This window comes from Thalia democratica, chromosome 6 (genome assembly GCF_965202585.1).
Source record: "Thalia democratica chromosome 6, ktThaDemo2.hap1.1, whole genome shotgun sequence".
NCBI lineage: Eukaryota > Metazoa > Chordata > Thaliacea > Salpida > Salpidae > Thalia > Thalia democratica.
In genome coordinates this window covers 54913182-54929442 of record NC_139170.1, presented here as the reverse complement: position 1 = coordinate 54929442, position 16261 = coordinate 54913182, and the positions used below count along the sequence as shown (strand labels likewise).

The window sequence follows — 16261 nt, the reverse complement described above, 5'->3', positions numbered from 1 at the left end:
AGGTAAAGCCTGAGCTGTCTTTTACACTCCAGACAACGAAGTTGTAAATATATTGATAAAAATAAAATATAAAGTGCTATTTTTTATTACAATTGTGTTAACGTTGCTGAAATATGCTGATTTAGAAACTGCTTTAATAAAATTGTTTTAAATTTTTACTCACTAGAACTTAAATAATATCTTACTCATCAGTGCTAAAGCAGCCCAAATAACCTAAATTGAATTAAAAGAAGAAACATTATTCTTTTTGAATTTTATCACGTGTCGGGTAAAATTCCATCAAAATAGGTTTAAAACTCAACCCCATTTCTCTAACTTCTTCCAACTCTTTGCTTCTCTCTCTCATCTGCCTTAGCGCCTCCAAGCGACTGTTTATGTGAGAAAGTTTGGGTATTGCCCCTCTCAACTCAACTATCCCTTACACCCCATCGATAACTTAATTCATTAGCTTAATAACTTAACTTTTTCAACACGGAGCCCTACACGGCTTTTATACATATATAAACATTTTAACATCACTAAGAAATATAATATGAATATTAGTTCAAAAATTTAACTCACCAATGATCAGCTATTCTAATTTTAAATTTACGCCCTGAATTTATGTAAAACAAAAAACAAAGAAGTTAGACCAAACTAAAAACATTATAAAGTAAAGGTGTAGAAATAATCACAATAGTTTAAAAAAATACACCTAAAGAACATGTTTTTGAAATTATTTTGTTAAACTTCAGGGAACTTGTTTTGTTTGCATCTTATATTAGCATAAATTCTAAATACAACTAATATGTAAAAAAATATAATAAGTATAGAATTAGTAACAACATTTTTTGTAATGAAATCAGTACAAAGAATTGTGTCACATGGACTTTTAATGACGGTTATAGATTCAGCTAAAAGCAATATGCGATAGCGGGTATAAATATAAAATCTGCCTTAACACATGAATAATGTTATTGCTAATACCGAACAAAGACTGTTAACAATTACATATTGTTTATTGAACCGCAAAAATATTTGGTTCTAAATATATAATCTTTCGACTATCGAGTCAAATCCAGTTTAAAAATGTTATACTTTTAAAATCCAAGTCGATGCTAAGGGCTTGACTAAAATATTATACTGTAGGGTGTGTACAATTAGATAAAATACTTACATTGGTTCAATTGCTTTAAAGATCGATGGTACGTGAGCTTAGTTTTAGATAAAAAAACATGGCAAGGCTACTTACATAATTTAAAACAGTGTGTATCTATTTCTTTAGGTAAAATTTAAAACTTTTTATATTATTCAAGAAAAGTTTGTGATAACTCTTTTTTAAAACAAACTATTGCTGACAAAGAATTCATAAAAAACACAAAAACATTTTAAAATTAGTAAATTTAAATTGTCAACAACTAGTACTTGTTGCCTCTGTACTAACATACTAATACAGGAAGTTGTTAAATATTTTCTAACTAATAGTTGGGTGTCGCTTATACAAAAGTTAACTAGATTTTTTTTAACTTTTTTTTAGTTTACTAAAAATAAATTCGTGGTCTAGAAAACATATTTTTTATAATTCAAATTTGCATTTTACCCTAAAGTTTCGTTTTTTTATAGATTCTTACGTTGCTTACAATTTTTTTCAATACTTTAAATACTGATAAATTTATTGATTATAATATTTTTTATCAAAATATCACTTTTTGTTTTAAGTTCGCTTAAAAAGAGACTAAAACCAAATATCGATTTCATATTTTATTTTGAAAGCATGAATGTACCTAGAGACAAGTTTAATCAATATGTTTAACGTTTATAACGTGTATTTATAGTTTTCAATGAATTACTTAAAATAATAACGATAATGTTACATTATCTGAACCGTTTTTTAATTTATTGAATTTTTAAAAATTACAGTTAGATACTAACATTAAATTAAAAGGAGTTAAACAAACATTGATATTATAACTTGTAAAAAAAATTTTACCCCCAGGTGTAAATTTATCCCAGGTTATGACTAGTGGTTTAGAGAGTCCAAAAAAAAGGTGTGATGCTTTTTAAGCGATTTTTAGTAATAACTATCTTAAGATATTTTGTGTATGTAATAAAGGGTTATAAAATTTCTTCAGGGATAATTTCAGGAGTTTGATAGTTACACTAGGTATTGAAAACAGGGGAAATAATTAAAAAGATGGCAACAACTAAATTACATTATTTATTATTAAGTTTTATTTAAATAAGCGATTACTTTTCTTATTTTCTGAAAAAACGGAAAATGTAAAAATTGAAAACTATTGGCTTTAGAGATGTTGATATCTAATATTATTTAAATAATAATACAAAATAAATATAAGAATGGATGAGGTATACCAAATTTAATATTAAAAAAAATAGTTATAAAACTGAAAACTAATGAAGAAAACAAACGATTTAAAAATAAACAAAAAGTTTTTGAACAACACTACTACAGTACTTTTTGTTGTAGCTTTATATAGTATCATAGTTTTCGATCAACCAACTTACATTTAACGTTGTAAAGCGTAACTAAAGAGTCTTGTTAAAACTTGTTATTAAACAAGAGTTCATCAAGTATCTACTTTTTAACAAACGTTTTTATATTATGAGTAGACTAGTTTTTACACATTTCTAAAGTTGTATTAATGCAAATAATATTCTAATTTCTTTATAAATTTCTCGTCACTTAAAATTATTAAAGTTTACTTTCAACCTAATAGTATCTAACCTTGTTTCAAAGTTTACTAGTTATTGTAGATACAAAAGTTTTGTATTATATACAAATAGATTTACATATTAAGAATGTTTATTTTTAAAACAAAACAAAAACAAATAATCAAATCCAAATAATATTTCAAATAAACGTAAAACGTTTTACTTAGTAAAAACTACTTCATACCTTTCTATAAATATTTACATAAATCATTTGATTCTCTTTTTATGTTTTATCTTTATTTATGTTTATTTAAAACAGACTGTAACAAATTTTTAATAAATATCAAAAATAACTTAACTTTCTTTATAAAGGAAAACAATTAGCAGCGTACAAAAGTAAAAGTATTAAGTTATGGTTATTGACTTAGCTTTTCTAAATAAACGATATATAATACGTTTATTTTTACGCCAGAATACAGAAACAGATACCTAAAACATACTAGCAGTAGAATAACAAAATGAGGTAGAAATATCAATGCAATTAAAAAAATGTAAATTTTTACTAAAAAGCAGAATTTTAATTAAAAATTTTCAAAAAGATATTTTTCCCAACGGTTAATACAAGCTGTATGTAAGTATTTAAAAAAAAACTTTATTAAAACAGGGCTTTGTAAAAAATACCACATTGCTGAAAAAGTTAAATTTTTTTATTGTTTATCATTGTTAAGAATTTAAATTAAACTTTCATGTTTAATCGTAACAGTTTGTTTAAGATAAATTAAACAATTTTTTTTTAAGTAATTTCTAAGCTGTCTATAATTCTTCAGATAACGAAATTGTAAATATGCTGATAAAAATAAAAAAAATCAAATGTTTTTGCTCATTACAAATATTATTAAGATTGCTGAAATGTACTGATATAAGTACTGATATTATTAAAAATATAGTCACCAGAACTTAGAAAAATATCTGACACAACATCTCTAAAGCAGCCCAAGTAACCTAAATCAAATTCCTATAAGTAAACCAAAAACAAATTTTGTTTTGAATTTTATCACGTTTCGGATAAAACTCCTTCATTAACAGGTTTGAAACTCAACCCCTTTTCTCTAGCTTCTTCCAATTCTTTTCTCCTCTCTCTCATCTGCTTTAGCGCCTCCAAACGGCTGTTTATGAGAGGAAGTTTGGGTATTCCCCCTCTCAACTTAACTACCCCTCCCACCCCATCGGCCGGTTTCCATGGTAATGTATTGTTCCATATTCGCCAAAACCCCGCGAAACTTCTCAACACAAGGTGGTTTCCCAACCTTCCATGACCCGATATGTGACGCACTATTCTCCTTCTGTGAACGTCTATGACGTCATAATCAGAACACGTCACCTTGCGCCGCAGGATTCCTGAAATATAATAAGTTAATTACGACTTTCAAAGTAGCTACAATCGTATATACAATTATACTTACAAAAACACTTTTACAGCAAATGGAAATATAAAAAGATTCTTTGTACAAAAGTTTGACTTACAGTCAGCTATCTTACTTTCAAATTAACGCCCTGAATTTATGTAAAATATAAACAAACAAATTACACCAAACTAAAAACATTTAAAACCAAAAATTTAGAAATATACACAACAACGTTCAAAAATACTTAAAAAAATTTTTTTTTAATTTTTGTTGTTAAATTTTCAAGAGAATATATTTGTTATGGTCGTTATATATTGTAAATACACTACTATTAACAACATTTGTTGTAATAAAACAGTTCAAAGAACAATGTAATAACTTTTTAATGACGCTTAAATGTTCAGTTAAAAGCGAACTTCGATAGCGGGGAAGTATATAAGATCTGCCCAATACATTAATCAATTTATTGTAAGTATTTAACAAAGTATGTTAACAACTATATATTGTTTACTGAATGACAAAAAAAAATTGTTCTTGAGTCTAAATTTTTCGATTATATAATCGAGTACAAATTTTACATATTTCATTTATAAATGCCTAATCGATGCTAAGGGCTTGTTTCAAATATTATACTATAGGGCAGTGGTTCCCAACCTTTTTGATGCCCCGCACCCCTAAAGTCTCTTGATTTGATCTCGCACCCCTAACACTATATGCTATTATTATTTATTAATAATTTGATTATAAAATCATAGTTTCTATTAATTAATAATTTGTATTTTAATTTTTATGATAGTGTACTATATTAACAAAAACAAAATACTTGGAAATTTAGAAATATAATAAACTATATTCGAACAAGTTTTATCTATTTTTTAATTTATACAAAAACAATGCTTCAGCCTATGTCTTTTTCGTTTAGTTTTTTAAGATTTAAAAAGATATTAGAAGTGAGGAAAAAGCACTAGAAATCAATAAATATTAGGCTTAAAATTAAAAATAAACTTTTTAAACATTTTGTTATGAATATGTGTACTTAAAAAATAAAAATCATCTGTTTTAAGTTAAGCTTATGTGATGTTTTATTTTCAAATCTATTAGCAGCTAGGAGGTTTTAAAATAATAAGGGTTTGAGTTAAGGATTTTAAAGTTAAAAGATTTAAAAGTCTTAAATTGAAAAAGATATGTATAAAAGCAAATACAAAAAAAAGTTTTTTTGGCCAAAAAAATTCCCTAAATTATAACGTTTGTAATTAGCTATAAAAAGATCTTTTTATAAGTAATATAATTGAAATTAATTCATTAAGTAAAATAAGTTCGAAGTAACTGTTTTAAAAAATACTTAGAACTATTAGAAGTAACTTAAATAGATGATTACATTATAAATGTAATAGACTTAACAGAACCTGTTCTTAACAGCTAATAAAAAACCTGCTTAAGATACTAATTTTTATTTAAGTATTTCAACAAAATAGATGCTAGCTCATAAACTGTTTTAAACAACTAACGGCCAGTTAAGAAAATAAAATATTTAAAGAATAGATGATTAAAATTCACAGGTGTAAAACTCTAAGAAAGTTTTACTGAAATGTTAATTCTAAACTAACAGCTATTACATGAAATTACTAAAATGAATTTACTTCTAGAAAAGCGCTCTTGCTCTATGATGTATAACTAAAATTAATTTATTCAGAAAATTAGCGCCAACTTCTTTTTTAAACAAAATGTATTTTTTAACATTGTAAACTTTATTAGAGAGTGAAAATCTCCTTATTTATCATACAAAAATGAAAAGCCATCTCGCACCCCCTGGAATGCTGACTCGCACCCCCAAGGGTGCGAGCACCCCTGGTTAAGAACCCCTGCTATAGGGTGTGTAAAAATATAAGAGAAAGGCACCCATAGGTTCAATTGGGTTGCTTTAAAGATTGATAAAACATGAATCTAGTTTTAAACAAAAAATAATTGTAAAGCTACTTACATTTCTTAAAACTATGTGTATCTAATTAGTTAGGTAACTTCTAAAACTGTATCTACTATTGTACAAGAAACTTTTGTAATAACTCATTTTTAAAACAAAATATTGCTGACGAAGTGAAAAAAATAAAATATAAAATTTCAAGTTAATAAGTTTGCATTTTGAACATAAAATTTATATTTACAATTAATATAATGTTAATATAAATTTTTTTTTGTAGTGTATGTATAAAAATTTTATAAAACTAAAAACTATTGACAATAAACATGTTTATTTTGTTATTCTTTTATTAATGTATAAAATTCTTTTCACTAGTATTTGAAACTAATAACTAAAAAGTTAAAACATAGTTTCTTTCACAAATTTTCTGTATTTATTTTATACAACACACATAAAAGTTAAAAAGTTTAGTAAATTTAAGTCCTAACTAACTGGTTTTCTAGTTATTTATTGCCTCTACACTAAAATACTAATACAGGAACTTATTTAACTAATAGTTTGATGTTGCTTATGCAAAAAATTAGTAGTTTATTTTATAAAATACTTGTTAAGTTTACTATACAATAAATTGTCACCTAGAAATTAGATTTTAATCAAGATTTTGGTAATTTAAGCATAAATTTTAATTAAAATTTCGTTTTCTGTTTTGAACTTTACGTTGCTTACGATTTTTTTCTATAAGTTAAATACTGATGAGTTTATTGATTAAAACATATTTTACGTCAAAATATCACTTTTTGTTTTAAATTTGCTAAAAGAAACTAAAAACACACATCGATTTCATATTTCACTTTGAAAGTATAAATGTTCCTAGAGACAAGTTTAATCAATATGTTTAACTTTAACTGATGATTAAAAGTATTTATAGTTTTCAATGAGTTACATAAAGTAAAAACGATAGTGTTAAGTAACCTAAACCATTCTTTAAGTTGTATTTTTTTGAGTAAACTTAACTTAAAACGTAAGTTTGTTTATTTTTTTGAAGCGTAAAAGCAAATAATTTTTTGTTTAGGTTAAATATATGTATAAACACCTGATCTAAAACTTGTAAAACAAATGGCTTAAAACATTAAAATACATTTTTAATCACAACTTTCTGTTTAAGAAGTAAAATGAACCTATAAACTTAAGAAAAAAACATACAAAGAAAAAATTATTTATAAAACATGATATAAAAACTATTTACATGAATCTTATAAAACACTATTTTCTTATGAAACGGAAAAAACTGGAAAAATTGTTTTCTTAAATAAAACATATTTTCTTTAAGTAGTAACGTGATGATATATTACGTAAAAGCTGCGTCAAATTTTTTTTTTAAGTTTAAACACTTCAATAACATGCCGATTTTGTATGGAAAGTAAATGTTGTTTACATATACCAAAAAGTTCTCTTCAAAAAGGTGTTAGCTATACAAATAGCAGACTTAAAACCCTATGTTTATACAAGCTATTTCAAAAAGTTAAGTACTTTTTCTTTGAACGTTGTTTAAACAAACTAAATATGGTTTAAAAAGCTTCGTATTACTTTTTAAGCTGAAATAAGTTTAACTTTGCATAATTTTTTAATAATAATTGAAAAAGTAAATTGAAAACACGCAATAATTTTGGTGAAATAAGTAGTTAATTATAATATGTTTAATTAATAGAATAATATTTTGTTGAGGTATTCGTCTGAAGTAAAAGCTGAATGAAATTCTAAAGAACACTATAAGTTTATTTTGTATATATTACTAACGAAACTAGGTTTATTTAAACAGTTTCAACGATTAAAAAATCACTGCTGCCTATTACAATGTATTGATTTAAAACTACATTTAAAATGTAACCTTATAATGATTGATATACTATTAGAATAATCGTAACATATTCTTATTATTACCAAATCATTAGAATCAGTTTTTGATAACTTTAACAAAATAATTTAAAAATACATTCTTATAATATAATTTATATGCATACTATGCATTTATTATTAAAAAATTAATTTAGTTTATCAAGTTGAACTATTTAAATACAGCTATTACGTTATAAACATCGTAGTATTGATTTAAAACTTATAGTTTAGTTTACATAAAATTATTAATGATAGTAGTTTCAGATTTTTATAATATAATACAAATCGAGCACTTTGATATTTCATCAATAATAAACTTTCAGAACTATGGTTTAACCAAAGATGTTTAAAGTATCTATTTCGTGTAAACTAAGTACAAATGGTTTATTAAATTGGAAAATATACTGTTGGTTAGATAATAATTTTTTAAACTAAGTTTTAATTTAATAAGCTTTAAAGAATAGTGTAAAGTTACTTAAGTAACTACGTTAAAAGTAATCGTTTTAAAACTATGTATTGGTCATTCACTATTGGTTATTATCAACATCTGAGCTAGTATTTAAGTAAAATTAGTACAAGCGTTGAAAACTTTTAATATAGATTTTTACTAAAAGGTAAAAAAAAATTATACTTACGATTAGCCATTATTAAATTAGTTTACGCAATATCAATAATTTTTTTTATGGTTTGAATCGTAACCTAAAAACGTTTTTACATTTGTTTTAGCAATTTCGCAAGAAAATCTTGAACTCCGTTAATCGTGTATAAAAACACTTTTGTTTTCGTGTAAAAATTTTTTAAATACTTTTTTTTACCATTGTTTAATCGCGATTTTAGAAAGAAAACATACAACATGTTTTATTTTAAACTTATTGGATTATATTTTCGAAATGACATAGTAGTTGTTGCAACGCACAAAAGATTGATGGTTCTCGCTAAAAATGTAAGAAAACATTGAAAACTTCGACGTTAATGTATTTATAATGTATAAGTACCAGAAATACGCAAAAGTAAGCAAGCTTATCATAAAATATTGATTATTACTATGCAATTCTTTAGAGTTTACGGTTAAAAAGATCGTTAAACTTTGTAAAATTCAGTTGGTTATGTCATAAGTCTTGTGTTTTAAATGTGTATTTTTTAAACTTTTCTGATTAAAAATGTTTTATAAAGCATAAACTAAAAGTTTTTTAAAACAGATTGTTATTTTTAAGTTGTAAGTGTTTTAACTTTAATTCTTTTAGCAAACTACAACAAGTGTTTATAATATAAGGTTAAGTTTCCTATTTTAAAACAAATTTCTACTTGCAAATCTAAAATTATTTTTCTTTTTATAAAAAACAGTTAGTATTAACAAACTAACCAGTTATGAAAACATCTTCGAGATAAAATTCACCGATTTCAGTATATTGTGAGGCACAAACAATTTTGTGCAACATATTACTATTCAGTGTCCACATCCCACCGTGACAAAATGTTGGGTAATATGTTTCATTGTACAATGCTTCTTTTATGTACCTGTATTGAAATTGTTTGTTTTTGTTTTAATAATAAATTTTATCAATGCAAAAGCTTTGATACTACTTTAAAAAAATATACAATTAAAGTTATTACAATTATTACAATTTACAAAAACTCTGTAGAGGTTGTAAAACAATTTATATTAAATGTAATTTAATACTTAGTTTGTAGTCGTAAATCTAATTTTTATGTGTGCGTGGTTACCTAATAGTTACCTATTTTAGCTAACTATAGTAGTACTTCTAGTGTTGATGGTTTTGATAATTTTAAAAAGGAGCATTAAAGTTAAAACTGATTATATCAATTAAATGCTGTAAGCTTAGATTAACTTCTGAAATGTAGAAAATCTCATCAAATGCAATTGTATGACGAAAGAAATTAATATCTTAGAAAGTACTATTAAAACAAAATCTTCAAAACTTAAGTCAACAAACGAAATTAATTATAAATAACAAAAAGTATTCACTTCAAAATAAACAACACACGTGTAAAAAATAAAAAAAAATTAGTTTTTAAATTTTGTTAAAAGTTGAGTAGAATTTATAGTTTACTTATAGTTTATAGTCTAAGGACTATTTAACCTAATTTTCTAAAAAAACCTTTAAATTACACTTAAATTCAAATTTTTTTTTGTTCCCTAACATAATTATCAATACATTAAAAGTACTCATTAGCAACGTTAATAGGTTTATTTAAAACAAAAATATTTTTTGCTAAATAATTTGTTTTTATAACTTTTTAAGCTAATTTAAATGAAAGTTTAAACTTTATTATCGCTTTCTTATTGCTATTGAGCTAAATGAAAACAAAAGTTATATGTTAACGAAAAAAGATATTTAGAACAGGTAATCAACTGTATCTTATTGTGCTTTAATGTTTTTTTATGATCAAGAAAAACTACCTATTGTTTAAGAATAAGTTTTAAACAAAGTTTTTAAACAAAGAAAATAAATTTTTTAAAGAATAAAAGTACAATTTTGAAAAGTTACTCAAACATACCATTTTGACTTCTTTTCTCTGATAGGTTTTCTGTTAATTCCATATTCGAACCCACAAAATATTTTATCGGATATATTATCAACATCATTTGCAATCTCTTTAAATACGTTGTAGGCTTTACCAACATTCATTAAACAATCGTCATCGGTAACTGTTACCCAATCAAATTGAAGCTTTTGTGTGTTCAACCAATTAAAAGCTGACAAAACCTAAAAATTAACTAAAGTAAGATAAACCATGCAAAATATATCGTTGTTTTTGACAAGTACTTAGTATTTTCATTAGATTTGTAAAATAATTCAACAAATAGTTGAAGTTTTCATTAGAACTGTTCATAACTGTGTTTAGTTCGTTTTGTTTCCTAGTGTGTTTTTTTGTACTTTAGCTAAAACTTAATGTTATAAAGCTTTACTTACCATAAGTTTAAACTATTAACATTTATTATAAACAAATAAAAATAAATTAACTAATCAAAACTAATCAAAACTAATCAAATGCTAAATAAATTAAATTGTTTATTATATTATAATTAAGATTAAAACAACTTATTGTTGAAGTTATGCTTTCATTACATTTTTTTAACTTTGTTAAATTTATAGTATTAACTTAACCAACAAACCTTCACAGGTAACATTTTGTAAGTGTCAATGAAGCTGCACTGAAGTATATCACCATACTGTTCATTTTCCTTCTCTAGAGAATGCTGAAAACTTATTTCATCACTGATTTGTGGATTTTCTAATCCAACAACAAATATAAGGGAGTATCTTGCTTCGTGTAGCCTGTAATTAAATTTTTATATAAAAGTATTTAAAAGGTTCACGTTAGTTTAACATGTTTTTTATTTGCCATAGACCAAAAAATAGTTGTTGAAGTAAAAACTGTCAATATGTCGCTTATATTAGTAAAAAGGAAAAAAAAAAACTGAACAATTAAAAATTAGTTTTAGGTTAGAAAAATTTAAAACGTCATTGTTTGTTGCAATAAAACTATTATTGTAAAATAAAAATATAAAGTTACCTACTTGTATATAGACCCCCAGCTAGCTCTGATTAAGTTTCTCCTAATGACGTTTCTTACGCCGGATTTGATGACGTATATCATCTTTGTGCCGTCATTGAAACTTGTTATTTCTTCCAAACTTTTCCACGGTTGTAGCGTTGAGCATCCGGGCATCGAAACTGGGAATTCGCTGTTCTGAAAATTAATCAGTTTACTAAATAAGGTTTATATGTTTTTTCAGATCAGAGTATGACTCCTCAGTTATTTGAAAAACATTAGTAAATTGAACCTAGCAGCCTAATTATGTATATACAAATTATGATTATTAAAAAACTAAATTTTTTAAGTCAATTTCTGATTTTTTTATACTAACGAGACTATTTTAAGTTTCAATCAGTAAAACAAAGCAAACTAAATGAACACTCTAATTTGTGGAAATAGTTTTTTAATTTATTCTTTTAATTTATATAGATATACTTTCATTGTTTAATATATCTTGAAGTTGAAAGTTTGAAACTGTAATTTAAAATAAAAACACAAAATTAAAACGGTTTTCACTCTTTTAAAATTTTATATATTAAATTTACTTAAAAAACTTACTTAACAAAAACAAATTTTTACTTAAGTATGTAATCTTAATTTCTACGTAAAAATTTTACAATTTTATTTTTTTAATTTTCAACTTAAATGTATGAACGTATCAAAAAACCTTTAAATATGTCACACTATTACCACTTAAAAAATGACTAACAACAGTTTACAAAACAAATATTTATGTAATCAGTTTTTTTAGTCAAAGTAAAAAATGTCTAACGAAAACGTTTACTTTCAAATTTCTAAGCTGTTTTTAAGTAGAATAAAATTAGTTTAACTAAATTTGAAGATTGCAAACAATTTAAAGTATAAGTTTTACTATTTAAGTTTAAAAAAACATTTTTTCAAATCATAAGTATTGACATCATTAGAAAGAAAACTAATCTACAACTAAAATTCAACGGTAAACGTATTTCAGTAGAAATAAAAACCATTCAGTGTGTGTGCAAAACTACTATGTATAATTTTTCTATAAAACTATCTAAAAAAACTTTGAACTGAATAGTAAAATAAACCTTGGAGAATAGATGAGATTAATATTAATAAGAATTACATATGCAAAGAAATTTTTTTGTGAAATTCAAACGGATAATGAAATATTTATAACAAACGACATACTTTCCTTGTATGAAAGTTTGCTAAACATGCAAAAAAAAAGTTTTGATGAAATTTTCCATGAACATTATTTTTATGTTTGATATTAACATTTGACAAAAAGTTAATTAAGCTGAGAAACTTGTTATTAAAACAATACTTGACAATTTTTTGATAGAAAGTATTAATTAGTTAAGCTGGTTAGTTTTATCAGAAACAGGATTTTAGTCTTGTAATTTTACGAGGAACATTGATTAAACTTTTAAATTTAAGAAATTGTGTAACATGGCTAATTATTTAATCAATATTTTGTAATTTTTTTAATCATATAGGCTTTAAAGTTTAAGTATAAGTATAGAATTTGTGAGTAACTTATACTTAAACAGCCTAAATGTAATTGAAAAAAATGTTACTTTTTTCATGCTAATGAACTTGATATGTAAATTAAATTTGAAAGTTTAATAGAACAACTGACAGTTGCTAATAGCTACAACTTTATCGTAGAAGAGTATGAAACAAAATTCTAACTTAAATTTATACTAGAATTCCATTCTATGTTATATCTAAAAGTAAAATAAATGTTAGTTTTTTAACAAATATCTTAATTTTTTGCCACCTAAAATCAAACAACGCTATGAAAAACACCTTTTACGATATACTCATACATGTTTTCATTATGAATAAAAGCAACATTGCTTATGGTCTTTTTAACTTTTAAAACAATTTCTGAAGCAATGAATAGTTTTGATTAAAAAAAATCTAGTTATGACGTAGGTAGCATAACAATTTATTAATGCAAATTAGTTTTTCCAAAACTACAGTGAACAGTTTTTATGCTATAGTAAATAATAACTTTAATGCAAATAAAATATTTTATTTACTAACAAGTTTTGGTAGCAAAAAAAAAAAAAACTACATCCTTGTCAATTTCAAATTAGATCTTTACATTACAGTAAATAGAAAATATTTTCAAGTTAAAACAAATAACTATTTGCTGAGGTAAATAAATAAAAAAGTGTTCTATTTTTAAACAAAATCTTTTAAAATCCAGTAATCTTTTAAGTCTGTCGACACAAAATAATTTAATATACTATAAATTTGAGTTATATTTCAGATAATTATATAATTTAGAAAAAAGCAATAGAGTTATAGTATAGTTACATGGGAAGTTCAAACAAAAAATAATGACTGACATTTTAGTTTTAAGTTTATATTATATACTTATTGTTTGTTTAAAAATAATTAAGAATTCTTTCGGTTCAAAAACACACATTTACTCTTTTTGTAAAATAATGAGTAAAATTTAATAAAACAAAAAAAATATTAAAACGTTAATGTTTGCAAGTTTTAACTTGTTTAAACTTTTTTAAACCATATTAAATACTTTAATAACGGTACTAATAAACCTAAATACTTAAAAGAATATTATAATCAAACATATTAAACTAACTTTAGCAAAATGATCAGGCAACTTTGTGAACATCGACTTCACCGGTAACAACCTGCGATTGAATGGAAAACCGAAATTAAACATCTGATTGCTCTGATTGGCTGTGATCACTGATGCGTTGCAATCAGCATCGAAATATTTCAAACATTCCCCGTCGGTGACGTTTCTATCTGACGTCATAACTAATGACGTGAAATTCGATGGTGACGTCATGTTTTTGAGATGCGCTTCGACGACTAATGTGAGGTTTTGATACGTGATGTCATAGTTTTCCGATTGAATCGCGACGTCATAGATTTCCGTGAGGTTCGTTACGTCATAATAGGAAGCGTTCATGTGGCGGGAAACAAACCCGTAGAATGAGGTCAAGTATATGAAACTGCCGAAAAAACAGACGAACACAAAAAAACTTCTTTGTTTCATTTTTTATTTATTTAGGTATAAATTATCTCTAAAGAAAATTTAAACTTAGACTTTATAATAAATGTTTTGTCTGTATTCTATATATTCCGTCATTAATTTTTGTAACTGGAAACTTAACTTAATTTTATATTATTTCTTCATATACTGTGTTTAAAGTTTTATAACTGTTTACTATATATGTTAGAAGTCAAAAATATGTAAATAGTACATTGCATATACTGAAAAAACCTTCAAAACTGTCATTACAGTAAGTGTACCATAAAAATAAGTATAAAAAAGAAACTTAAGATTTAACTTAATATCTTTAAAAAATGTTTAAGAGTCATGAATGAAATTAGTTTTCTTTTTTGAAATGAAACGTAATTGTTTTAAAACAAAACTAATTCTCAGCTAATATTGTTAGGAACTTAACAATGCAAGTTATCAAAGTAATTGGATACTCGCCAATTTTTTAGCTATTTTAACTTGTAGACGTATTGTTTATTAAACTTTAGATCTTTTTTACCAAGAACAACTAACAAAACAATTATTTTAAAAATAAAAAAACTTAAAAATTTAAATACTTAAAACTGCACGACTAAAATAAAAACTAACTACATGCACTTGAAAATTTTATGAAGCTAGACTAATATCTATCTTAGTAAAGTAATATAAACGTGCAAATAGTTAAGTTTTAATTTTATATGCAAATAAAAAACAATTAAAACGTGTATTGTTAAAAAAATAAAATGTAAATGCTTTATTTGCATTATCACTGTATTTTAACTAACTGTTTTTACAAATTTGTTATCCAGTGTTAACCATTCAAAAACAACATAAATCAAACTTAAAGTAAATGTTAATACTAAGTACACTAAAACGATTAAAAGCTTACTTTATGCATAGCTTAAAGACTTACATAAAAAATAAAAAATATATTTAAGTGTTTTAAAAATACACGAAATGTAAAATTAATTGTGCTGTTCAAAATTTTTCAAACGCTTTAGACAAAAACTAAAAAAAAATACAATTAATAAAATCAGCTTTCGTAAAATGTATGGGAAAGTACTAAACTACTCGATAATTATTTAAAAGTTGTTGAAATTAAAAGTGCTCTTATAAGCGTCTTGACACTAACAATATTAAATAAGCACAAAAGAAAACAATATAAAACTCAAAAAAAAAGGAAACAATATGTACTGAGAACAAAATTTTTAGCTTCATTGTAAAAATAACAAAAATTACAACTCTGTTTCAAACTATTAACTACAAAACTTTATAGTTTAATAGAATAAACTATATTTACCTTTTTTAAGAAAACCCTTTTTTTTTTTCATTGTATTGTATTGAGTAGGCTTAATTTTCAAATGAAATTTTTTTTCATATATTTCATTGAAAATAACTTAAGTTTATGTTTAATACGTCAAATAAAGGTTTACAAATGTCACGATTTAAAAGTATATATCGATGACATAAAACAAACTCGTGATGTAATTAAAAAAACAACCTTTAATTGAAATAGAATTTCGTCTCAAAGGAAACGTTTGTGTTTTTTTGTTGAATTAAATTAAATATATATAAACCAGAGCTATTTATTATCTAATATTTCCTAAAATTAAAATCAATTTAAAGTTTATTAAAAGATTTTTTTTTCTAATGACAGACTTCCAAATACATCTTTAAACTATAAAATGAGCTTTGTAGTAACACAAAAACCATAAAGGTTTTCATGTATTGTTCGTTGTTTGTTTATGTTTATGTTACAAGCAACAAGACAAATGTACATTGTTTACAAAACTTTCTTTTTCTTAATTTCTCTGGGGTTAC

The 16261-nt window shown here is 24.3% G+C and overlaps 1 protein-coding gene across 1 annotated transcript; it reads right to left on the bottom strand.

Moving 5' to 3' along the window:
- Positions 1–238: 238 nt before the first annotated feature.
- LOC145839245 (uncharacterized) lies at positions 239–14455 on the bottom strand. Its single transcript, XM_082946843.1, has 7 exons — positions 14033–14455; positions 11417–11589; positions 11012–11174; positions 10393–10601; positions 9236–9390; positions 3711–4050; positions 239–368 (listed from the first exon to the last, which is right to left on the bottom strand). Exons 1-7 carry the CDS (start codon positions 14453–14455, stop codon positions 239–241), a joined length of 1593 nt encoding a protein of 530 aa, XP_082802969.1.
- Positions 14456–16261: the final 1806 nt, after the last annotated feature.